General features: G+C 36.6%; 1 protein-coding gene across 9 annotated transcripts in view; it reads right to left on the minus strand.

Moving 5' to 3' along the window:
- NAV3 (neuron navigator 3) overlaps positions 1 to 26642 on the minus strand; it is a 524389-nt gene that overhangs the window by 5097 nt on the left and 492650 nt on the right. For all 9 annotated transcript variants that reach the window (XM_052668319.1, XM_052668318.1, XM_052668316.1 and 6 more), the window contains 15 exons: positions 23721 to 23804; positions 22013 to 22124; positions 20535 to 20656; positions 18577 to 18749; positions 14917 to 15070; positions 12706 to 12880; positions 9390 to 9487; positions 8643 to 8738; positions 8186 to 8354; positions 7151 to 7386; positions 5123 to 5277; positions 4142 to 4213; positions 3528 to 3724; positions 2773 to 2891; positions 23 to 226 (listed from right to left, as the gene is read on the minus strand). In XM_052668319.1, the coding sequence (XP_052524279.1) occupies positions 23 to 226; positions 2773 to 2891; positions 3528 to 3724; positions 4142 to 4213; positions 5123 to 5277; positions 7151 to 7386; positions 8186 to 8354; positions 8643 to 8738; positions 9390 to 9487; positions 12706 to 12880; positions 14917 to 15070; positions 18577 to 18749; positions 20535 to 20656; positions 22013 to 22124; positions 23721 to 23804 (2166 nt within the window). The remainder of the gene's footprint in view (positions 1 to 22; positions 227 to 2772; positions 2892 to 3527; positions 3725 to 4141; positions 4214 to 5122; positions 5278 to 7150; positions 7387 to 8185; positions 8355 to 8642; positions 8739 to 9389; positions 9488 to 12705; positions 12881 to 14916; positions 15071 to 18576; positions 18750 to 20534; positions 20657 to 22012; positions 22125 to 23720; positions 23805 to 26642) is intronic.

Genomic DNA, 26642 nt, shown 5'->3' on the forward strand with positions numbered 1-26642 from the left:
TTTCCCTAAGTTTAAGTCATACCAAGGGATCCCCCTCTGTATCAGTCTGTGGAACATGCTTGGAGGTTGTTCCTTCTTTTGCTGATGCATAACCTTCATAACCAACATCTTCTGGTCTTAACTGGAGTAATGATGGCCACTCATGCTGTAGAGATGCAGAGCTCCATGGATATGTGTCAGCTACCCACTTGGAGGGATCTTCCCAGGGTGCCCTCTTACCATACATCTGTAGTGTGAATATAACACAGGTAAGTATCCAATAATTTTCACTACTGGTTTTAATGGCAGACAAAAGTCATCAAACTCATTTAAACCTTTCTAGTAAAAGTTTGCTTTCAAACATGCTCAGCACTCAGATATGATAACACACTGAAAAGATTTCATCCCCATTAGTGCTCCTTCAATACTCAGAATGAATGCAAGTTGAACAGCACTCTGTAACTAGTGATACTTGTAGGCAACGGTACGAGCTACAAGCCTTTGGTATGAGAAACGAGACCTTTAGGTAACTTGCCTAAGACGTAAGGTGAAATTATCTTTGATCTATCTAAAACATTCAAGTTAACTGGATTTTATTTAAAGTGAATTAGGAAGTGCCAGCATTGATTGTTTTTTTCTCCTAGCAAAATGGGATGCAGAAGCAGACATCTGTACAAACCCTGAGATCTTTCACAAGGTTAAGAGAAGAAATTCACAAAGGACAAGTTTTCCCCACTGTAAAGCACAAAAAGGCTTATAAATCTGTAATGCCAGAAAGAAGGAAGAATGAGAATACTATATGTTTAGGAGGTCCGGTAACTTCCTCACTAAAATGCACCTTCTGTACACTGCTGTTCACAAGCAACAGGTCAACTGAGAGACCCTTGGCTGCAGTTTGACAGATCTCCTTTAGCTGTGCTGCCTTCAGTGACAATGACACATGGGACTTGGGAGCCCGCTACCAGGGTCTTCCATGATCTCTCTCAGCTCAAACAACTTCACACAGTCCAAGAAAAAGCATAACACTGGCGGAGGCATTTAGATGGGCTGTACTCCTAACGTGATTCAAACAGCAAAGGATTCTAGTGCTGAAGCCAGAGAGAAGAGTTGTGCTTATCATTGCAACACCTGCTTCCAGGCACTTGCTGAATCCAGATTTTCAGGTTAGGCAGCCCAGTTCCCTGTATTGTATACAGAAATACTCAGACTTCTGCCCTAAACAGAGGCACGGCTGCTTAGAAAGGATCTGATTAAACAAGCCAAGAAGAAATGTTTCTTAGCAAGCTGACTCCTATCTCCTGGCTGTAGGTAGCACTGCCTCTCATCTGAGACAAACAGTGGCTAAAACCTTCCTGGAAGCTGGGGCAAGGTTTGTAAACTGCATGTTTGACAAGTGAGCTTACAAAGCACCAGGCTAGAAAGTAATTTTCTACCCTTCCCTGGTTCCAGGAACATCTAACTATATCATATAAAAGGTTTCTGTTTATTGTTAGTAATGCTGTTCTTTGGAAGGCATCCTAAGCATATAAAAAGTGGAATGGCTCATGAAACAACATATTTTCTTCTGTCTGCTGCCATCTTCTGCTCCAAAATTGAAGTTTTTATTTAAGGAGTTACCCTGCATACTTGGAAAAATATGAACACGATGAATATCCCTGTGTTTTTATGGCTGATCTAAACAAGTGCTCTTAATCTCACTGTGGCTGTTCTAGTGGATGTTTGGCACTTTTTTGCACAGCATAAACACGCTGTAATTTCCAGAAAGATAAGCAGTTCTAGGATTGTGTGAGATATTCAACAGGCAAGATGTGAAACTTCCATCTTGTCAGCATGCCACTATGTCAGTACAAGGCGATAAAGAACCTACAGCTGCTTACATGGATCTTTGACTGTTCCATAACAACCCTCTCTGCATCATGAAGTAATTTCTTTCACTGTCATGTGTGGCAAAAAAAAAAAAAAGAAAGTCTTTTCACAATGGGCCTTGCCAGGGGGCACAGAGTTGCAGACGTAAAAGGAAAGGAAAAGGGAGAAAGCCAAATACAAACAGAAAAAAAAAAAAAAAAAAAAAGGATTAATTGCAAGATTTAAGTTTGCTCCAAACCTGTGCAGAGGTACCAAATCATAACCTGTATGGAACAGCTTACAGTTCTTGATACTGTGAAACTATCCATAGTCTTACTAAAATTACTATTAAACATTATTTGGTTCAATATCAATAGACAGAGAATGCTAAGAGACTGGAACTGGTGTTAAAGCCTAGGTTATGGAGAAGACACGATGGAGGGAACAATGAAATACTCTGAACTGATAATGCTGTTATCCACAATGATAATTACAGTCATTAGAAAGCCCATAATGAGAAAGAGATAAGGCAAGAACAAAATTCAGGGGAAGACAAGTGGCGGTGCAAGATACAAAGATGAAAAGGGACAGATCTTCATGCTCAACATGGCCAAAAAGTAAATTATCTCCATCTTCTGAATGGTGAAAATATCCTTGTTCACAAGCTTTCCTCCACATGCCTGCATGTGTACTTCTCTACATGTTGGACAAGATCAGGCAGACTAAAGCTCTTTTCTTACACCAATATAGAATCTACTAACTCTCACACCCAGAGGTAGACTGAGACCTGCTCAGGTTATGAGCAAGTCAAAAGGAGCCAAACATTAATATCTATGACCTCTTCAGAGATTTTTTCTTATAAATTCAACAGTATTTACAATTGGATGCATTAGTTAAATGTAACTTAGAGGAAGCCTATAAGCAATTGTTAGGAAGCAAATGACATACCTGAAGTCCTTCTCTCACTGCTTCCAGAAGATACGGCACCAAGGAGTAGTTCCAGAGGTCTGTGAACCACACTCTGGAGCCGTCAACATCCATGGGACAAGGGAGGAAAAGGCGGGGACCTGAGAAGTCAAATTGTGTATTGAAAAAGTAGCCCTAGTGAGCCCACTGAAAATAACCTTTATAAAATTTAAAAAGTGGTATTCAAGCATAGAGAATACAAATACAGGACTACAGTATAGGATCTACCAGTAAGCTGTTATTAAAAATGAACTAGTGTCTCTTTATCCAGTTCTATAGTCAGATGAACACTTACCAGTTTTACTGCCAAACCAGTGTAAAAAGATGACTTGCTAACAAAGCTTTTCCACTAAAAGACCTCAGGTATATCTTCCACTAGTTTGCAGAAATGACAGTCCAAGTGTTTTTATTGCTTTGATTATGCTGCAGCGTGATGGCCAGAAAAAATAAAGCTTAGCAAAGTTGTTGTTGAGGTAATATTTTGTTAAGTTATTTTCTTAAGATGATAGCAATTTACTTTAAAGTCTTTAGCAACCAAAGCACAGTCACCGGGAAATATACACTATCTTTTCATTTTCATTTCAGCCTTGCTGGCAACACTAACTAGGTGAACTCCTCACACTTATTTTGTGTTTATCACTGACAGATGACAAATTTTAAAAAGAGAATTCAACTTTCACAAACCTCTGAAATAGTCAGTCTGTGTCTTTATTTCAAACCAGTTTGCTAAGACTCACCAATGGTTACATCTGAAGAGCTGTGTGTTTCTAAGAAGCTGTTGAGATGATGCCATGTTTTTGGGATCCAGTCAATGATTTTGATGAGCTCATTATTGCGTATGTTCTTTTCTATTTCAGTCTCAATTAGTTTCCTTCTCAGGTATCTTCCTAAGAAACCTTTAACAGGCTCTGTGTGATTAGCACACAGCACCCACCTAGGTAGAAAGGATAAATGTCAAGTAGCAATGAATTACAAGTAGACTTCCTCTTTAACAGGTAGATGACAATAATGTCATACGCTTTTAAATCTTGTGAACCAGCAAGTATAAAACTGCATTACTGCTCACTGTCACAGTTCTTAGAGGGAATTCAAGACATTGCTGAAGACAAATGGAATGCAAGAATGCCATCATGTTCAGAATAGTGCTAAAAATGCTGGAAAGCATCTCGTTTTTTTTTCAACATTCCCAAGTACCATACTGAGACCTCTCAGTACAGGGAAAGTCACAGAATCTCAAACATTCTCCTGTGATGAGACACAAGATCAATGTTTATTGAAGAGCTAGTCAGAGGAGCAGGGAGCTTGAGACTTCTGTGCAAACACAGACATAGTAAAAACAAAGTGAAGGTACCTGAAATTGTGATGCAGCTCCAGATTTGGTGAGGAGGAAACTCCCTGGTTCATAGTTCCAATAATATAGGGACTGGAAAGAGAATTAGCATGTTTTGTAGAGGGATAATCTTTTCAGATATTCAGAGAATATTCTTAATCTTATTTGTGCTAGGCTAATTTTGAAGAGTGTGGATGTGTTATAATTTTTGATTTAAGATATTTGTGCAGTATCCCCTTTTGCAATTCTTGTTCTCATATGATTTCCCTCTCTATACATTTGTAGTTCACTATCACTCATCTATAATAAAGAATAAATGAGGCAACTGTTCATATGCCTCATTATTTTGTGGGAAGCTCAGAATTTTAATTTCAGACGACAATGAATCTCGTGCGTAAGACGTAGCGATTTCATAAAATTCAGCAATTTTATGAGGGGAAATCCCTATGATGGTGCTTTTACAGTAAAAATAGTCAGTGGCCAATAAAAATCCCAGAAAACATTGTTATTCTTGCTTGGCAATAAAGGACATTCAGCTAACTCCATACTTCTTCACTATTATAACTTAAAAAAAAAACAAAAAAACAACTATCCACAGTTCCTTCTCCATGGCATGGTTCATGTGTTCCCACATGTCCCAAATTCCCCTATTATAAAGCACATTTATTATTCTTTCCCATAAGCCAACCTCATGGTACAAATGATCTTATGTCACCTGTCAGGGCAAAAGAGATAAGAACCTATTTCAGTCAAGTACATCTTAAATTCAGTCTCAGTGCAATGCAAGGGATCATAAAGTAAAGTTGGCACATAAGTACTTGGCTGAAGAGGGTCAAAATTGTTCAAGTGCTTAAATTGAAGGTGCTGTACAGAAGCTTTGCTGACAGCCTAAGGGAATCTAAGTATTTACTGGAACATTTTATTTTGCAAAGTAACAAACAGCTTTTACTGTAATGTGAGTAAATGTGATGTGAGAAAGCGGAGAAAAGAGCTTCTACTTACCATTTATTGTATTTACAATTGAGGAAACCATTGAAGATGTCACTTAGTGAACTGATATGGTGGAGGTTATCCAGAATTATGACCACAGGGAGGTCAGCACCGTTGTTGTCAGCACTGCATTGCTCAGCTAGGTTAGCTAGGTATTGTCGCAGATCCTTCAGCAGAATTAACAAAAACCATGAAAGATTAGCCCAGTTAGACCACAGATGTAATTTCGGGGGAAAAGAACTTCAGAAAAAGAGGTTGCTACAGAGTTTCACCACTGTGGACTGCTCGGCTGGATGAGCACATGCTTCTTAGACGGGACAACACTGAAGCCACGTGCTAGGAAGAACAAAGGCTCTAAACTTAAGGCAAACGACTGAAACAGACACATTCCTATTTGGTGGACACTGTTCTTAGAAACCTGCTGGCAAAATATGTCCAGTAGAAAACAGGTTGCAATAAAATATCCTACCCATTTTTATGAATGCCACACATATATATATATATAACAATGAAACAAACCAAAATCCAAAAAACAATGAAACAAAATCCAACCAAATTGTCACACAAACTAAGCATACTGAACTGCTCCCATAGATATCTCCTTTCATTATTCTCCTTGAAAACCTGATCTTTTGGGGTTTCTATATCACATCTTACAGTAAAGATCCTCTTGTGAATGTTTTGTTTTTTTTTTTTCCTGTCTGGATGTCATTTAGTGCTGAAGTAAAAGCAAGCCTTCTACAATCAAAATATTTCATATTTTCCTTGATGCTTTATTGCCCTTCAGGTTCTGAGCTATACAGTTTTATAGCTCCTTCCCTAGAGGTAACTAATTGCGACAGTGTTAGGAATGTTCAATATTATAGGCAGAGCTCCTATTGTCATTTCACTTCCTGGACTGAGGATAGCAGAATCTTCTTCTCTTTAAAAAGAACATGTAATATTTTTCTTATTTCAAGAATGATTTTTCTTTGGCTTTCTATGCTCAGGTGTCTCTAGGGAACATCATGGGCTTCTTCCAAGAAAAAGCACCATCTGTGTTGTTTGAGCACACTTGGCATTTGACAATGATGCTTTTTCTTTTTTACTACAAACTCAAAAGCTCTATGCAAAAGAAAGGCGGAGGGCGGGTGGGGGTGGAAGAAATCCACCGCATATATCAAGCAATTTACCAGCAATCTAAAAGCTTGCTCATTTGTGGGACAATTTCCATTATAAATGTATATGCAGTATAGCAATAAAACATGAGCACATTCCCCGCCAAAGTAAAAGGCACCACAAATCTTCTGTATAAAGACAATGGAAAGCGATGTTTGTACTGGAACGGTTCTCTCACCCCTTTGAGATCTGTATGTTCTTCCTTCTTATATTATGTTAACATTCATTATGTTCTGTGCAAGTCAGAAAGCTCTGGACAAAACCTTTCATTTTCTTTTCCCGGGGTACCAAGTTAGGAGTATACCCAATCTAGGATAGCAAGTGATTAGTATGATCTGGGGCTGCCATAGTAGTCACGTTAGAGGCTTGCTAATTTGAGCCACGTAAATTGCTCTGACTGTGACAAGATGTCACATTTAGGCAATTTTACTATGGTCAGCTTCCTGACCGATGTACAGCAGAAACCATGGGAGTAGTCATATTCGTAGCTGATTGCTGCACCCAAGACAGTGGTTCAAAATTCCCATTCTCAAATCTTCACTAACAATAGGCTGCTATTGCCACTATACAAAAGCAAGCTAGACCAGCTGTTCTACAATGTTTCTGATGAAGGAATTACAGATACATCAAGAATTGACATGTGACTGCGCATACGGCCTTAAGATAGATTTCTTCAAATGAGGAAAAATTCTGTTTTTCCTTCAGTGCTTCAATAGTTTGTTTAGAATAGAAAGATTTGGTCTGTATTCTTAACTGGGATTGGAGAGTGAATGCTTGTCGAAAAAGATGCTAACTGAGCGACAATCAGTATGCCAGCTAATGGTATACTCTATAATCTCCCTACAAACCAGGCAATAAGTTATTATTTCATTTCTAACTTACCTTGCTTGACTTGTGATCTACATTAAAGGTTGTAATGGCATCTTCAGTTTTTTTCCTCCCAGATTTAGTTATAATATATTCAGCCAGCCTATTAGCTAAATAGGTTTTTCCTGTGCCACTGGGTCCCGAAAGAATAATTCTGCGATGCTCCATCAGTAAATTAAAGTACCGCTGAGTAATTGGCTTAGGAATTAGTGTGTCAAACACAAAACTGTCCAAACTGTTTTCTTCCACTCCTGGGAAAGAAAGAAAAGAAAAATGGCTTGTCTTCATCCATGCTAAGGTAAGGTTTGGACCAGAATCCGATGACATCAGTGTCATGCTCTAAGCAAGGTGAGATACTTCCTAAACCAAACACCTGTCAAGGGCTCTGCTAATGTGGAAATGCTGATATCCTTATGCAGGGCCAAAACATAAAACAGTGGCAGTGGCAGTGTGACTAAATGGATGGGAGAAAGCATATCAAAGTAAATGTGAAGAGAAGGCTCAGTGAGGCAAAGATGCGTGTTTCAGACACTACAGGCAACTATGATAAAAAAAAAAAGGACAATTTGACAGCTACAGGAGTTACTGGTTGTCACATCCATACATGGACAATTCTGAAGGCCACTCTCCACTCCAACAGCAAATCCCTACAGCTTTCAAAATGTTTCAAATTTTTGCTGAAGAATTGGGTAATACATACATATTTTTCGTCACAGTCTAAGGGTTTTCTCCTGTTTGTTTGTTTCACAGAATCACAGAATCACTGTTTGCTCTTCCTTGTCCACTATTCAGAAATTTACACTTTGTTGTGGTAATTTGGCAATTAGACAGAGGAGAGAGAAATTCTTAGGTTTACCTCAAAATGTCCCTGTGCTAGGTACTGTACAATGTCATACAGAAAGTTTATGTGACAAATGAATCCTCGAACTGGACACAAAATACAGAAAGGTCAGGCTTTAGGAAAGAAAAAAGAAGGAAAGAAAAAAGAAGGTATGGAGAAATGCACTGAAGAGCTGTACAGTGTCTGCAAAAATATTCTTAGGGTTTTACCTTTCAGGTTCACAGTGATGATGTTATTATCTCCAACCAGATATCCACAAGGCAGCAGTTCAGGCACTTCTAGGCTATGGGCTCTAGTTACATCCCCTATACAATAGCTAGCAATGCAGTCAGAGCTTAAACCCAAGCTAGCAGCTGGATCCACTCGGAAAATATATTCCTGAAATTATATAAAAATATAAGATGTAAAAGTGGATACAGTTATTGAATGAAAGCAGTATACCAAAGTACAGATGAATTCATTTGGAGAGGAGATTCTTGCAGTCAAATTCAATAGGAACCACCTATGATCATGAAAAAATACAGCAACATTAACAGTAAAGGTTAATGGTGGTGTTAGCTATATATTAAAAAAAATGACTTGGTAAGACAAACCAAACACATAGGCTTCTTCTTAATCGAGAAAGGATATGGAATTAATATTTAAGTTATGTTTTTAGTACCTTACCTTAAAGAGACGTCTGATTACACCATCTAAAACGTCCCATTTTGTTTTGCCACTAACTCCAATTGATCCTATCAGATACGTATGCGACTTTTGATCCTGAAAAGACAGATACTTTGAGAACTAGACTAAAAATGGTGGCAAGAAATTTGCTATAAAGACTCCTGATTTTCTCAAATAAAGAAAAGTAGCATTATTTGGTATGTGATGTTACAAGTTTGTTAACAGCCTCCATGCCAGAAAAAGGTATAGGTGATATTACTTTGGTACATATTTATACAGAAGGAAATAAAGTATCTTATTCTTCTATAAGCTTTCACCAGTAATTGTAAAGAGTTGAATGTAAATAAAAGTTGCACTGTGTTTATAATTTTTCTGCAACACAGAACATGAATAAACAACTCTATTTCAAACTGATTACCCAGCAGCATATTCATAGTTGCACTCTAAGAGGTATAAAGCATACATCTAATTTATAACTACTTTTAAAAGGAGCTAGCAAGTCCCAGAATGTATTACTACTAATTAAACTGAGAATTGGTAATGTCTGAACCACTACAAAGGCAGGAGGAGGACATATGACTTCATAGTCTATGGAGCGCGCCAAACTGAACACAAACAACAGGGCAAAGGCTGCTGCCTTTTGGACATTTATTCACTTCCTGGCTGAAAACACTGAAAAGAGCTTAGTTACTGTAATGGAGGATGTGCCAGAGTAGTAATTTTGTGACTGCTGGGTAACAAACTTACCTTGGATCGACTATAACCCTTATTTATAGTGACTAAAATTTTCACACTATGGCCCTCTTTGTGGAGTGCTCCATCTGTGACATCATCCAACAAAATATCTGTAATAAAGGGAAAGAGATCTAACAAATCGTATCAGTTATGTTAACCTCATCATTTCAACACTTGCTCAAAGGGTTTTTTGATTGAAAACAAAGGTTGCTACCACAACTTGCAATCATTTTAATCTCTATTTATCTACATTTTTCCTTTTTCCGATAGAGATGAAAAAGACAATTACAATTTGTCAATTTTTGAAGCAATATTAGTAGCATTAATCACATAGAAATGAATTGGGAAACAAGAAAGAAAGACATTTTTGCATTATAATTTTGCCTTTTCTTTCCTTCTTGGAAATTGTTCAAAACCATTCATCTACAAAGAGATGTTGTATAAAACTTAAATTGAGTTTATGTCTTTGGGCACTCACTATGCCCTTTAGAATGTTGTCAGAAGAAAAACAACAAATCATTGCAATGATATGTTTGCTGCTCCAGTAAAACAGCATTTTAATTTCCCTTTCTAGATTATTTTCTTGCCTTCTGTACATATGGCATGGATAGAACCCTTTTCCCCCATAATACAGACTTAAAAAGAGAATCCTTAGAAAATCATTTTTCATTCCCCCAGAACATGTGACAATATTTAGCCATTCCACTGAAAAAAGTTTTACTTTTCTTGGAGGTAAGGAGCAATTCTGATCTGCACTGTGCCTCCATTTCTAGCTCCTCACTAAGTCCCTAAATAGGAATCTGGAAGGATTTATTTCTTAGTGAAGACTGAGCCTGTAGCTTTATTTCAACAAATAAAATGTCTATCGTCCTCTAGAAGTTCTGTTGGAGACATTCATGTTAGACATTTAAACTGTCAAATTTGGAGAGATTATGAATTTGCATTTTCTTCAAAGGTCAGTACAGTAATCCACAACCATAAATCCTGCTTATTCCCATTATTACGATTGAATAAATGCATTGACTTATGTTAGAGTTTGCACAAAGTCCAATTTCCTTCAAATTAAAGAAGGTGAGATTCAATCACAGAAGTATTCGCTTGAAGCAAAAGAAAATAAAACTTACCAGTATGACCTCAGTGAATGTATTAAAAATAAGCAGGTCTTCATGTAAAATATTTGATAATTTACTCCAAGACCTAGAAAACTGAGGTCTAGAAAGAAGATTCTACTGGTTTGTTTACTTAATTATTTTTAATGGATCAGATGAAGCACATTTTGCTGTAAGCTTGAAAAAATCAAATCTCTGTATATTTTGTTCTAGGCAGCCAGTTCTTCTGTCCACTAACACTGAATGTTTCACTTCACTTGTTTGGCATTTTGGCATATATAATAAACCTTAAGAGTTTTCATAATGTCACAGTTCATCTGAGGGCAAGTTAGGATATCTCTGATGCTCTAAAATTTTTCATTTTCTAAATGACTCTTAGGTAGCCTTTCAAATACAGTTTTCAGTAAGCCTTTAAGAACAAGGCACCATTCTTTGGCTAGAAAAAAAAATTACGTTTGCTTCTGAGATGTCTCTCTCAAGGACACAATAAGCTGAGAAGATGCACGCAGAGGGCCTAAACTCCAGGGGCATGCCAATTGCTACCTCCTGCTATGCCCCTGATAGCATACCTAGCTATGCTATGGTGGCCCTAGAAACCTTTTGGTAGGGCTTTAGCATGCTCTTCATCAGACAGTGCAGAGAAAGACCTCTACTAGTCCTTGTTTTTTGTTCTTCACTCTCACCCATCTGGAAGATATGGTCATATTCTTGGGAAGAGGCAGTGAATCGGTTTAGTGATTTTCATCTGACACTGGTTTCTTAGAAAATGCCATAGTGCTTGTAAAGTGAGGAGCAAAAGCCCTCAGTAGCTGTCTTAGTTTAGTTCCCAACAGGATTCACCTCTTCGTATCTCAGGGACTTTAGTTCAACAGCGCCTCAAAAACCCCACAGACCTTGGGAGGAAGCTTCCACATTTCATAGTTCTCTGGCACAGCAATAAAATGATACCATCAACGATCAAGAAGGCTGGATTCCTAACCAAATGAAATCCTCCACTCCTCATTAAGCACTCTTAACGTTTCTTTAATTTCTTACAACCAAAAGTAATTACTTTACATGCTACAAAAACATCTTGAACTAGTAAGACAAAATCATATAAAGCTTTTATTAAACAAGCTAATATTTTTCCTATATCTATGTCTAGTTTTTTCCTATATCTAGACAAAGAGAGAGTCAAGAGACAAAGTGCTAATAGCTGCTATTATAAAAGAGTTCCTAAAACTACCCTTCTGAAAAAAAGAAAAAGGATTTATTTATTTATTTCTGTGTGCAGATATGTGAGCAGGGACAATCTGTTTTTCACAACACTTCCTTATATATCATGGTTCAATTTGATTTCATACATACTAAAAAGTAGTACCGGATTAAAAAAATAGATTGGAATGTAGATAAAAATATATTGATTTTCATATCAAATTGATGCTAACCAGAAGAAATATTTAAATATCCATGTAATTAATGACTGGCAAGATAATATGCCTGGCTGCCAACCCAAATTACAGTCAGGCAGTTTGGCTCATTCCCAGCTGTAGTCTTGCCTAGACTCTTTCTACAGTTATTAGGCACATTTTTATTGCTTCCAGAGACTACATTATCCTTTCTGTGGACTCTATGCTAATGAGTGCTGCTTTGCTTCTGCTGTGCTTCTGATTCTAATGTTAGAGACAGCACTTCTGTTTCTTGGCTACATTATCAAAACAAATGTAGAAGACTTATTGTCATAAACTCTGTGGCATGGAAAATAATGAAATGTTAATGTTCAGGATGTACACCACAGTTCTGCTTGCTTTTTCTCATTCATGGAAGACAATGAGCACTTAATAAGGCCAGGCAGGATTTAGCTCCTGTGATGAATGAAGTTTTGGTCCAACACAGGCTAGCTAGCTGTATCACATAAAGCATGTGTAAGGAATAAAGCTGAGACCACCTTCTGCTCAACATGCAAATGGGATGTTAAGGAAGATGACCAAAGAGATCTGTAAATAAACAAGGAAAGTTGCATGTACTACACTGATATTTGTCCCATATGGACATGAGAATCTGTCAATACTGTTATTTTCAGAAATGTCTGTCAACTTTATTCCTCATCTCCATTACTGAATGTGTATCTGATGTTCATATGAGCGACATGAGGCATTTTAATTTTCATGTACGCTTGTTAAGAAGATGAAAACTAATAAATTATTATAAATTCATGCATGTGCTCAAAATATGTTTACCTGATGTAACAGATTCAGTGATGTTTAAATTGTTCAGAGAAAGTCCTAGCGACTGCCGTGATGAAGAAGACGATGTGCTACTTGAAGACTCTGATGATGGCCGGGCAGGTTTTCCAGTATTTCCAGTTTCCGCCTTCAGACGATCATTTTCAGCTTTCAATATCTCAATTTCATTCTGTATTCAAAAGAAATCAACATAAAAGCACAGAAGTTTATTCTTTTAGAAAACCGACAGTGCTCTTTCTGGTGCCTGCTGTTTACCTGAAGGAGATAAGTGGCTCAGCAGTTTAATTGCAGCATGTAGCACTGTATCAGAAGCATAAACTCAATGAGTGAAAGGTGGACTGCCCTTACACTTGAAATGGCCGGAAAAATCCTACAATATTGTTCTAGCTTTTGCCTCAAGATACGTTACAAACATCATATTCTCCAAGATTCTGTGTTTCAAGTTCAAGTTCAAGTGGAAAATTCTTTAGCTACTCCCAGTTTTAGAAGCTATTTTTAATTGCCAAGTAACTTAGGTAAGTTTTTAGAAAAATCTTCGATATATCAATGTTTCTAAAGTCATGAAAATGATTACTGCCACTGAAGGTAAAATATTCTTCTTCAGAGAAGAGAAAGAAAATTTAAAATAAACAATTAGAAATTGATATTTTAACAGTTTCATAACCTTCCTTGTTATCAGATAAGACTTCTTGATCATTCAGAAATGGGACTGGTCATGCAATGGCCAGCAAACCCTCTCTAATGAAAATACACAATGACAGATGAATCAGCACAACTAGGACTTTTTTTTTGTTTAACTAAGTTTGCTGTGATGTTAGGTGATTACTACATAATAATAATAAAATGAAATAATAAATAATAAAATGCAATAATAAAATGAAAACATCCTGACAACAGCTTGGTACCAGGTAGAGCTAGTTTTCAGTTACACCACAAAGCACAGCACAAAGCAATGGCTTATTCTCGCATACTGTTTTGCACATCAAATTTAATTCCTGATTCATTAATGCTCTGCTAAAAGTCTTATTATGAAGGCTGTTCAGCCACATTATACAAGCAAATCAGATAGGATATCAGCACAGAAAAATGCAACTGCTACAAATAAAAAGATGTTACTGGCAAAGGTGAGAAAAAAGTTAAATGGAAGGGTCAAAACAGAAAATCATTGACAGAAGGAAACAAGTGAATGCACCATTTAGCCTTGGGAGCATATCAGGAGCTATGGTGAAACAAGTCATGTAATTTTAATCTGCTCCACACTACACACTGACTAATCACACATTTTTGCGGTGCTTAGAATTCACACAGCATTCTTATATCTTCTTCACCAATCCTACTCTTCTCCTTTTCTAATCGCCACCCATCCTCCAAAATGTCAGAGTCTGTCATCTCCTAGGTGGCTGTCTGTCTGACTGGGAAAACTTGAGAAGAATTGGTGATTACAAAGAGCAGCATCTGAAGTAGTTACCTCTGCCCAGTTTTGGTGAAATTAAAGCTTTGGAGGCATGAAACTATGTCAAATTCTTCTCTGGGGAAGTTCAACTTGTTTAGGCCTTCATATCCCAGTGTATGATTGTGCCCTATCTGTGTGAATATTGTGGATATTTCTGAGCATGCAGCTCTAGACCATTTTATGTAGGTGACAGAGCTGAGTCCCACAGAGCTCCATGCCACACTGAAGCATGCGATTCTTTCTGCATCCTTTCAGCCACATGAAAGGAAAAGTCTTCTGAAATAGTAAAATGTGTTCAGGAAATAGTTGGAGCAGTATCACAAGTAATAATGTAGTGAAAACTGAATGATGCTGGATGCAATAATATAGTTCAAATTTACATAGTTTGCTTCTGCAAGCCATGACTAGGTTAGGAATTAGACATGAAGAGAGAATATGCACATATTGTCCCATGGCTAAAGCATTTAAAGATCTACAGAAATCACTTCTTGATCTGCTTATCTGTCATGCACCTTTCACCAGATTCAGGGTTTAGAAAATGGATTTTATATTTTTCCACCTCTCACAGCCATTTTAACTGATAATATAAATGCTAGGGCTACTATCATTATAAGTTGAACACTTATCCTTTTGAAGCACAGTCAATCTTGTAGTTTGCTGCATATCAACACCTACCTGAAACAAAGCAAAGGAAACACACCAAGCATACTTTTGGTGTGCATCCCTGTCATCACTTCAGCTGCTGCACTGACCTGCATGCGGTTCATGGCCTCCCGAATCTGATCCAGATGATGTGCAGAGCTGAGGGCTTCAAGACGAATGTCCGTTAATTTTAGCTCTTTCTCTCTCAGCTCACTCTTTAGCTGAAGAATTATTTCAGCCTCTGCCTCTGTGCACTCACAGATCCTAAAAAGGAGAAGGTGACAGGCAGGAGATTAAAGGAAGATTCTCCCCCCAAAGCAGTATCATTACTAAACATCAAAGTACAGAAAATGCTTGCTGCTGGTGAAACCCTATGAGTGAAGAGAGAATCTTATCAAAGAAACATGAAAAGGCTTAAATTGCAAATTAAAAAAGGGAAAAACCTCCTCCAGCTGAAATGATCAGCTTGCTTTATACCTTTCTATTTTAGTTACATCATATGGTGAAAAAATAAAATCCTTAAAAACCTTTCAGAAATCTCTTTTTGCCTGTGCATCACCCATGAGCTTTAACTTGATTTTTCTGGATCTTTTCTTCAGTGTAAAGGTTATGATTTTTCTAAGTACTAATAGTAAGAACTGAAGTATGCCGGTCAAACTGTGCTACTGACACTGACTATTTTTAAGCCACAAGCCATTTTTTTTTCTGCTTTGAACTTTTTTCCGCTTTTGATTTGTTATCCAGAAGATTTTAATCCACATTGGTTTTAATTGATCCATTTTCCTACAGTTTTGGAAACCTACAATGTCTAAATTAAAAGGTGCTTTTTCTTAAATAGCTTTTTTTTCCCCCTTGAATACAGAATTAAAAGTAGTCACCATGTGATTACTTTTTGTATTAATTTTAAGGGAAAAAAACATTATATTATGAGAAAAGATAAAAATATGACCAGCTGAGGCATTCAGCAACTCTTCAAATCTTGTTTCAGATTGTTTGGTATCTGTGTGTCTATCACACCCAGATCCATTGCATAACAGAACCAGTACAAAATAGAACACTGAATTTTGGACCCATTGTTACACTATGCAAAATTTTCAGCCAGTTCACCAAATGTTATTCATTTCTTATTACTGACACTTTAAACAGTTAATATTTGCAGAACAATTTAAATATAAAACACATTTTATGACGATAAGTATTATTATTATTATTGTAATTATTACTACTAATACGACAAACAAGAAACAGAGGTCAATTTTAATCGCCAAATGCATGCAAATGCATTTTGGAGGAGAAGATGCAGCACTTTTCAGGTCAGCAGCTGGGTACACAACTCCATGCCCCACACTCAGTTTTACCGGGATCTATGCCTGTAGACCACGTGACCATTTTGCCTTTTCTTTGGTGCCCAGCCTAGAGAGGACCTGCACACACACGCATTGGACAGATGCAATCGGAAGAAAGTAAAGTCAATGTTTTAGAACAAGAAACTCAGAGCAAGAAAAAATGTAAAGAAACTATAAGCAAATGGAAGATGATGGAGTTCATCGGAAATAAAAAATATGGCAAACTGAAGAAGAGAAAGAAAGAATGTTATTCACAACATGCACAAATATTTTAAATGTGAGCAGAATGAGAAAAAAAGAAGCATATATTAGGATTTTTTTCCCCAACTATTTTGACACAATTCTTGGTTTGGAGTGCTCATACCTACACTAACAAAATAAAAAATGAAATTTTATTTAAATGCGTACTGTAGCTCATAAAATAATTTTGACAGCTGGGAAGTCACATAAATATTTTTTCACTATTTTCTTTTGGGACTTTTTTCAGTATATTATGAGAAGGAGTAGAAAAAAAAACACCTTGACAAACATCTTCAAAGTAGATAAAAACTAAGCAGAAAGCCTGGATATGGTTCTAGAAAAAATCAGGAAGATGCTGTCTAGAATGGAAGCAGAAAGTAGAAAGTATGAAACAATTTTTTTTTTTTTTTTTGCAGTTCTTCAACATGCAGCTACTACATCTATAAAATTCAGAAAGATATTCAGGCTTCACCAAAAAAAACTAATAAAAAAAAAAGGCAAAATTCTGATCTGCAGAAAAAAAAATTTAAATGTTTATAAATAATTTAAATAATTTTAAGTTTTCTCTCTTTTGATAGTTGCAGGACTGTTAAATCATTAGGTTATTTTGGGTGAAGGGAACAAAGTTGTCATCTTTAAACAGCAACTGCTGACAATTATGAAAGACAATAGAATTTTAAATGGTGCAATGGAAAAAGGTCTTGCAAAGAAAGTAAAATGTCCATATGACAGAAAAAAAAATTAATCTGAAGAAATACATTTTATGTAAAAAAATGAACTTATTATATCCTTTGTAGGAAGCTCACAATAATAAAAAAATGATCCAAAAGATCAGTGTCCAGAAATGTTATAGACAAAGAACTAGAAGGCCATTAAACAGACAGAGCTTAGGAAGACAAGGCTCAGAAACCTAAGCAATTATGGGAAGAGCTTGGGATAAAAAGTTAGACACGTAGTATTGTTCTTGATGATTCCAAGTGATCGGGACATCTAGGCAGTAAGTCAAAAAGATACAGTTGGATGAAAAAGAAAAGGTTATGAAAGCAGATCTGTGAATCATGAATAGATAATTTTGTTGAAGAACAGTGTTGTGTTTAACTTCAAGCACTTTCTATTAAGGTTTTTACTAGTGATTTTAAGGTTGATAGCAAATCAGACTGAAGGGTACAAAATGCAGAAATTATTCCCCAAATACACACATATACCTGAAACCATAAAAGTGTGAGCTTCACATAAAATGCCTAATAAAACTAGACATCTAGATGAGTTACTCTTTCATAGGCTGCATGAAATGTGTGAAATGAAAAACATTTATTGTGGAGCAGTTTCTTTTATGCAAATATTTGCTGCCTAAACCTAGTAATAAAAATCCTTACAGTCTATCAAAAGTTGATTGTAAAAAGGTGCATACCAAACACAGGGAAACTCTACTCTAAACTTCAGCCATCAGTTGCAAGAAGAGAATTCCCTGCATGCTCTAAGGAAGGATAGTTCTGAACTGGTTACCCTCAGAGCAAGAAGAGGAAGGTTGATGGCAGTTGTATATGCTTGAGTGAGTGTTCATGGAGGATGATTTACCCGTGTTGGAAAAAATTAGGATTACATTTAAAGGCATTAGGAAAAAAAAACAAAGGTAGGAGAATATGAATGGGAACTGAGAATTCAATAAGAATGTATTGAAAACAAAAACAATGACAAGAACACAATGATTTCACAGTGAAGAAATGAGGTGGCTTCTTCTGATTGATGATTTGTTCTCAGCCCTGACAGAGTGAAGATGTTGACCAGAATAAAATTATAAGGTAAAATCCTGCAAAAAAAATTTCAAGTTGAAGAAGCAGGGAAAATTGATTTAAAAAAGGATATAAATTAGTAGTTGCATAGTAGAAAAAGCAAGAACAGAAAGGATGAACATAGTTGTTAATGGTGTAGGAAGAGCACAGCATAAACTTTTGAGGCATTCATTTCTAAAGAGATTTGTACTGCCAGATGATTTGGAATAAAAACTGTGAAAATAAGAGAGAATATTCTAAGAAAAACCTGCTGGAAAATAAGTGTGTAAATTGAGTAAACCTGGCAAATGGATGAAGTAAGGGTTTAAAAGACCACAACAACTGGCCACTTTGAGGAGGTCTTCACAGCTCATCCCATTTGGGAAGAAAGGATATTGAGGGAGAGACTTACGCAGAAGCTGATTGTGACGGTTTCATTGATGTTGCCCCGCACTCTCCTGAGCTGTGGGGCAATTTGGGTGATGAAGGAAGAGATGAGTCTGTTTGTTCTTCGATGTCAGAATGGGACGAGGGAGGCTTGGTGGACTTCTTCTTTCCAAAGGCCTGTTTGAAAGAGCTTCTTAGCTGGAAAATAAACACAGATCAAGATTATTTCCCTCATCTCAGTAATCTGCATGCCGGTCATGTTTTGAAGAGTTAGTTTGCAGATGCCATCCTAGCTACTGCCTGAGGTCAGTATACAGAAGCAAGGTATTAACATATGCAACACGGTATCTCTAAAAACATGATACAGTGTTTGTTTTTCATTTATTAATCCAGCACAGCGCAAACATAAGTCTTTGGAAAAGATGCAGGACTGAGTGGTGCAGCTCTGGGAGAGAGGGGTGCTCATTTAAAGCCAGTAGACCCCAGAGGAATCCCATTCTCATGGCATTCCCCTCCAGGGATGGCTTTAAATAACCACTTCACATCTAGGTACAGGCAGATCCTGGTGTTCCTAAATGCTGAAATCAATAGACAAGTCCAATTTATTAGGTTTGCCAATTGACTAAAATTTGAACGGTCAAACCATTTCAATGCTATGATTTGGACCACGAACGACAAGACTTAAGTTGGGATGTAAGATTTCCTTTTTGAACTGTGAAGAAGAACGTTAGCTGAAAAGTATCTACTCTGTGCTGCCGTTTCCTTTAGAACAGTAAGATCTCTGAATATACAAGCATTGCATTTTTTCTCTAGAAGCTTTGCTGGTATTGAAAAGGGACAGAATAGCCAAAGAGCCATTTATTTCAGGAGCCAAGATGAGAACAGTTTTGTTTACATTGAATTGTAACTACCCCATTATTTGATACCTTCATCTAAGTACAGAAATCAATCATCTTAGGAGAAATATGTTGCTTTATTTATTTATTTTCAGGAAATTGTTCTGATTTAAAATTGTATAAAACTCAATGACAAACCTCTACATAAAAAATGAGGTACTCAAACATTTTATTTTCATGATGTAATTGGGGAGTGTGACCACTGACCAGAGAAACATTGCTTAAGTATTTTTCTATTTTTCAGATCATGAAATCTAACAAGAAAGAAATGGATTTTGGCTACACTCCCCCTTTCTAGAGTCTAAACTTTGAGATTAAAATGAATGAAGAGAAACTGAGAAGACAAACAAGATAATCTGTTTTTAGGAGGTATAAAAGCCTACTGCCAAAATAAATAGCAATCATGCCAAGATAGGGTTCTTTATAGATGCATGCCAAATTTTCCATGGTACATATTCACCTCACTTCCTCTAGAGTTCACCTTGCAGAAACATGAAAGAGTGTGGAATTACAAATCAAGAGAATGAAGGCTGGTCAGTACTTTAAAACAAATGTTTACGCAGGTAATACTTCTAGAGCAACAAAAACATATTTTCTGATTATTAATTGAAAATATTTGATAAAATCCTTAGTACCATGTGGTATTTGTGTGTTCCTGTGGGGAAGTATCTTACTTTCTTTAAACACCATACTAATTTTATATGATAATTCTTAACAGATTTCAACACCCTTCACAGCCAGATAATGTATTTGAGACAAATTTTTGAGTCAAACTCTTACTGAAGAAAAATTAAGTGGGATTTCAACATGGTCCATGTATATTTTAGGTCACAACATATTTTAAGGTCATTTCCAGTTTTTATTATTAATATATTTTTTTAATTATCCTGACTTATGCAAATGAATCTCCATTAGTATTCAACAATTTTTAGTTTGCTAGTAGTGCCACAGTATGCATCACAAGTGAATTGCTTTGCATCTGTCTGGCCCAACACAAATACTGTAGACAAAATGGGCCAAGTATGCTATACAGCATAGGAAATGACATAGTAGATAAAAGATAGGTTTAGAACCGTTGGGCACTTACCCAGTTTTTCTTTTTCTTTTTTTTGGAGTCAGCATCATTACCACTGCCAATGCTGGAGTGGCTTGTCGCACTGTTGATGCTGGAAACACTTTCTGAAGAATGTTGCCGCCTAATACGTAAATCTAAAAAAAAAACCAAAAAACAAGAAAGGAAAAGAAAAAAGAAAAAAAGGAAATACATTGAAAGCCATCTAACTAGGAAATATAAGGTGATATAGACTCTACTTCAAAGTAACTTTTCTTGTACTTATACAGCACCACCCTCCTTAACTGAAGCCTAAATGCACATAAATGGCATTGATTCTTATTGTGGCTTGTATCCAACTTACTGCAGCCTGTGAGAAACCGAATGGGAGTCAATGGGGATGTATTCAGAATATGTATGTGCTTCTCTGGATGGGAAGGCATGAGGGCAATGACCATGAACAGCAATCTACGCAGGCATAACTTCACTGCAAAGCAGCTTTTGCTACAGATGGATTATTTAAGTCATCAAATGTGCTACAGGTTTTTTTTTATTTTTCCTCTGAGCAGTATAGGCACTATATAACTTGTAGATGGCCTAAACAGAATTCCTTCTAATATACCATGAGAGAAATAAGCAGGTAGGTTCATTTAAAACAAATGAAACAGAATAAGAATTGGAGATTGCTAAAATGGTGGGTGAGACTTTTGAGTTTCAATTTCTTAAAAGTTTCTAATATCTATAATTTAATCACTGAAATATATTCTTGGAAAACATACTAATACCAAAGCATATTACTTTTTAAGTTATTTTTTACTTTCAAGAAGTTGCATTTCATACAATGGGATGATTTCAGGACAAACATCCAAATAATGACCTCTTTAAGCAAAGATCAATGATGCTCTAAAAAATGAACCATGCTACTATTTTTTTTTTCTGCAAGTGATTACTTTGTTACTGTTCATCAGCACACACCTGTGAGGTGCATATTTATCACATAACATCCGCCAACCACATGACAAATTAATTCAGAATCTGGAGTTTAAAATGCCTGTTCTGCACTGCTTTGGCAACTTGTGAAGAGATAGACCAGTTGTTGTCAGTCTGTCTCTTAATGATTAAAACAAGTTGCATTGCTACATCTTATGCTGGATTTCCAAAGTACGACAAAGTTTTGCCTTAAGATTTCACTGGCGCCTTGGGATTACTTCAATATAAAACTGCAGCAACAGGTTTAACTCTTGACATCTCTTGACAGGCCATGCCTGGCCACCCAGTTCTGAGATGACAAGGTTCCCAGAACTCTTCAGCAAAGAGGAGATACAGGCAAGGTTTCCAGCCATGGAAATACGACAAGTATGCCTACAACTTGCTTCAGAACAACTTTGCCCTTGCAACAGAGCCCCCAAAACAACAGGAACGTAGTGATCAGCCTTTTTTAAAATTTTTTCATTTTTTCTTTTTTTTTTACCTGAAGAGAAAGTGTATTTATTTTAATTGTGACACAAGCCTACCTTTGTGGGTGTGATCAGGGCCATTCAGAGCTCCTTGAATAGCAGCTTGTGCAGCAGAATTTTGGGCTTTCAGCATTTCAATGGTTTCCCGTAGCTCTATAAGCTCAGATTCCTATAGGGAGGGAAATGAGAGCTGGAAATATATGCCACAAGAACAATATTTATCGAAGCCAAGAAAAGTGACAAGAATGATCAAACTGAAGTACCATAAGACTGCCAGGATGAAAACAAGGATGGCACAAATTTCAAGTAGAATCTCTCTAACAATATTAAACTAATGTATAATTTTGTATTTTTTTCTATGCAGTGTGATCATGTTATCCCTAAGGAGAAGAAATCCTTTTTTATATATAAAATTTGATCTAAAAGGAGTCTTGGTTGAATACTCTTTATAAAGTGAAGAAAAAGACAAAAACTTTATTGGCAAGAGGCATTAAAACCACTTGGATTGTATCTTTTATATCTTTCAGAATTAGAGGCAAGTCTTTAGTGGCTGAAACTCAATCTAAATTTGTGTAATTTCAGTAATATTAAAAAATGAATAAATAATTCCATTACATAAAAATCTGTTTAACAGTGACTGTCTTGTAATTTAAAGTGAAATTACTCTACTTCAGTGCAGGAAGTTCTGTACTGAAATGCAGAGTTGATTTTAATTAAAAAAAACAGCTTTTTATACTGATTTGTTAAAACCTCTCCTTCCGGCTCTTATTTATGTAATGAAGATTAAAGGAATTTAATCTCAACAGCAGGGAAAAGAAAAGAAGGGATGTTACAAATCTTAAGTGGAACAAGCTTGCTTATGAGATGATTTGTTTCAAAGTTTTTAATCTCTTCTGGAAAGAAAATATTTGAGGGAAACTATACTTTGTAAAAAGTTAATTTGAACTAAATCTTTTTATTTGTTTATTTAATAATTTTGCTTTTTAAAAAATTTTAATCTTCTATCCAGTTCACACTGCATCCTGCAATGTTTCATGTGTTGGTCCTCAATCAGACTGCAAAATTTTATTGTATACACAGGTACACTGATTTTAGAGGTGAGAAACAGTTTACTGATATACAGTTTCTTTCAGAGTTTGGCTCACTGAGGCCCCTTACTTTGTAGGATAGTGTTCTACTAAGGGCAGAAGACAGTTATAAAAGTTCAATACTGGAAGGTGCTAAGAACCCCCCTAATCTTCAGCTGGGGACAAAACCTCACATTAAATTTATTCTCTACCAGGTTCTTGTTTCTTCCCTGACAGTCACAGCAACACTTGGAAAACCAAAACTGTTTCTAAGTGAATAGGCATACCCAACCTGCATTAACAATGAATGAAGGCATTTTTCTCTGCCCAGAGTCCCTCCCTTCTCACACTGATCTCATTCTAACAAAGTTGTTAGGCTGGGCTATGACTGGTATTTGTTACAGGATCTTTCAGTATGGATTAATCCTAGAAATGCATACATTTAATTAAAATCTGGAAGCAAAGATTTTATCTTCAAGCTATTCTGCGATATTGTCTGGATAACCCTGATGTGCAGAGTTTAATTCTCCTGGAGCTTTATGAAGATTTGATCGCAACGGCCATTAAGGAAAGATCTGTCTGCCTTGCTGACACAGCTGTTCCTGTGTTTCTGTTTCCCTTCAGTTTTTTTTAAACAAAAACGTAATATAATCTGCCAACTTCATTCCTCATTACAGCATCTTCTCTGGTAAACGTACCTTTTGCTCAGCTGTCATTGTAAGACTTTGCAAACGGCCAGTCATATTTCCCAAGCTTTTTTCAAAAGCTGCTACTAGGTGAGCCTGTGAAAGAAACAGAAGACATCACTACTTGTGGTAATGGGTCTTACTTGTAAATTTTTACTTGTAAAATTGTAAAACTTAAAGAAATTGTGGGATGCTCTATACATTTTGGCAGGACAAACAATACTTCATAAAACTCAGCACTCCCAGTTTGGGCTTTCTTCCAGATCTATTTCTTTCTTTTTTTTTTTAAACACTCTTTCGCCCTCCAAGTTTATCTTCTCCAAACCTCTTGCATCAATTTTAAACTCAGACTGAACCAAATTGGCTATGTGTAGCAGCCAAGTGAGCCCAGTGTTCCTTGGGCTTCTCTAATTCCCAAGGAGTTTAGCTTCAGTACCTCTGCCTGCAATGAATTATAGATTTAATGTCCTGCCTGAAGTTACTGATATATTGACCAGAAGTCTGCTCCAAATAGAAGTCCGCAAGTGATTATTTTCAATTACTGAACAATTCAACAGAGGAATTCAAGTGCTTTATCTTAAAAGGAAAGTTCTAGGCTTCCAAATAAAACGTTCCAGTAGAATCCCAAGGATCAAAAATATTGCAGTTTTTTTGTACAGAAGGTCATTGCTTGATCTCTTTCTCTTATACTGATTATATATATGTATGGGTGTGTGTGTAATTGTGTCCTTATTTATGAAATTAATATGTAGCTTACATAAAATATAAACACGATAAGTGCAAAAAGGTGTATCAAAGACAATCTTGAAAACTGTAACTCCCACTCCTCAAAGAGCAGTACATTGAAACTGAACTAAAGATTTAATAAAATAAGCTTCATTCTGTTTCTAACATTATTCACCCTCTAACCTATGTCTAAATAATACATCACTTCTTTAGCGGTTGCAATTTATATTGAGCTCCATAGGCAAAAAAGGGAAAGTAGTCATAAAAAAATCAACAAGATAATCCATCTTTGACAGTAAAGTGAGAATTCACTTTTCATGAAACTCCATAAAATCAAATCTCTTTTCACAATACCAAATAGTTAAAGCAAAAGAAAATACTTATTTTCACTTTTCTGTCTCTAGAATGATAATAAGTGAAGTTTTCTAACATAGGGACTATAATACACTTAGGAAGATAACTCACAAGCAGCTAATTTATATCCACAAATGGATTAACTGAGCATCTTCACTCCTAAAGAATGACAATTTCTTTCTTTTAATACAGCAGTAGACTTACACTTTGCTTAGCAAATTTTCCCACTAGAGTAGAGACTGGCATGCTTCTGTAAGAGTTGCTAACATTTGTCAAACATAGCTGATAGTACAGTCTCAAGTATGTACAAAAAGAGACATAGTTCAAAAAGGACTGTTAAACAGTTCCTTTGGTCTCTCCTCATAGGACACATTCTCCAAGCTTTTCACAAGCCTTGTTGCCTTTCTCCTTGAGCTGCTCCAGCACCTCAATGTCCTTTCTGTACTGAGGTGCCCAAAACTGAACACAATACTCAAGGTGAGGCCTCACCAGTGCCCCAATAGGGGCAGGATGACTTCCCTAGTCCTGCTCACCACTCCATTCCTGATATAAGCCAGGATGCATTGGCCTTCTTGGCACCTGGTCACACTGCTGGCTCCTGTTCAGCTGACTGTCCATCAGTACACCAAGGTCCCTTTCCATCAGGCAGCTTTCTAGCCACTCCTCCCCAAGCCTGTAGGATTGCCTGGGGTTGTCATGACCAAAATGCAGGACCCGACAGTTGGCCCTATTGAAACTCACACAGTTTGCATTGGCCCATCGATCCAGTCTGTCCAGGTCCCACTGTAATGCCTTTCTGCCCTCTGGCAGTTCAACATTCCCTCCCAACTTTGTGTCGTGAAGATGATGAGCAATGTCCCAGAGCACAGAGACAAAGAAGATGCACTAAAAAAGAGCTACAGCCGATGTGTCTTTTCTACATGTGTTTAACAGGAACCTAAAGGGGCTTTCTGTTCACTGCCTCATAACAAAATCTGTAGTTCTGCTGATGACCCACGGGTCTGCTTTACTACGAAAATAAAAATGGGTATTTAAGGTTTGAAAAGAGAAATCATTTGCTCAATTATGCATTGCTATTTCTGATTTCTCACAATTGTATTGGGATAACTGCAGTCCTTTGGTACCTAATCATGCATGCTTGTGCAAAGTAATTTCCTATTCCATAGATACAACCTCAGCTTATACTTTACACAAATAAAGTACAATTAACAAAGAGCATCATTAAAACTGTCATTAAAGGTCATTGGAACTATCAAGTTATTGTCTGACAGTTTCTAGAGAATGACAGCCATGTCACAATTACAAATTCTTAGTAAAATTTACCCAGTGATAGTGTACGTTACCTCAGAGTAGCACACTGTGATTTTTGCATTCTAAATGCAATTGGATTAAGATTATAATGGATCTTCCCCAGGTGATTTGAGACTACAGGTCTTGATTTGCTAATAATTCAAAGGTCCATCAACTGAAAACTAGTCATGAAAAAACCTTCAATCACACTGGCCATTATTTTAAATGTTTATTACAAAAGAACACTATCCTATGAAATACAAGGTGTCAATTTTGTAATGAACTGTGCTATTTTCCCCCACAGTAGCAAATATTTATTTATTCAGGAGTCTTGGGGATACCTATTTGTTCCAGCAAAATGTCTAGCTTTATTATGATATGCATCTTAGATACATAAACAATATACAGCTCTTAATCTCTAGATCCGACAAATATCAACTAACTTTGACTTCTGCTTATAGCTGAAATTCCCATTGGAAAGTCAGAGACACATGCTCAAGGAGATATATGCTTCAATGTGAAGATAACAGATTTGATATACAGCATTTCCCAAGCCCCAACTAC

The sequence above is a fragment of the Tympanuchus pallidicinctus genome, unplaced genomic scaffold (genome assembly GCF_026119805.1).
Source record: "Tympanuchus pallidicinctus isolate F22 unplaced genomic scaffold, pur_lepc_1.0 scaffold8, whole genome shotgun sequence".
Classification (NCBI taxonomy): domain Eukaryota; kingdom Metazoa; phylum Chordata; class Aves; order Galliformes; family Phasianidae; genus Tympanuchus; species Tympanuchus pallidicinctus.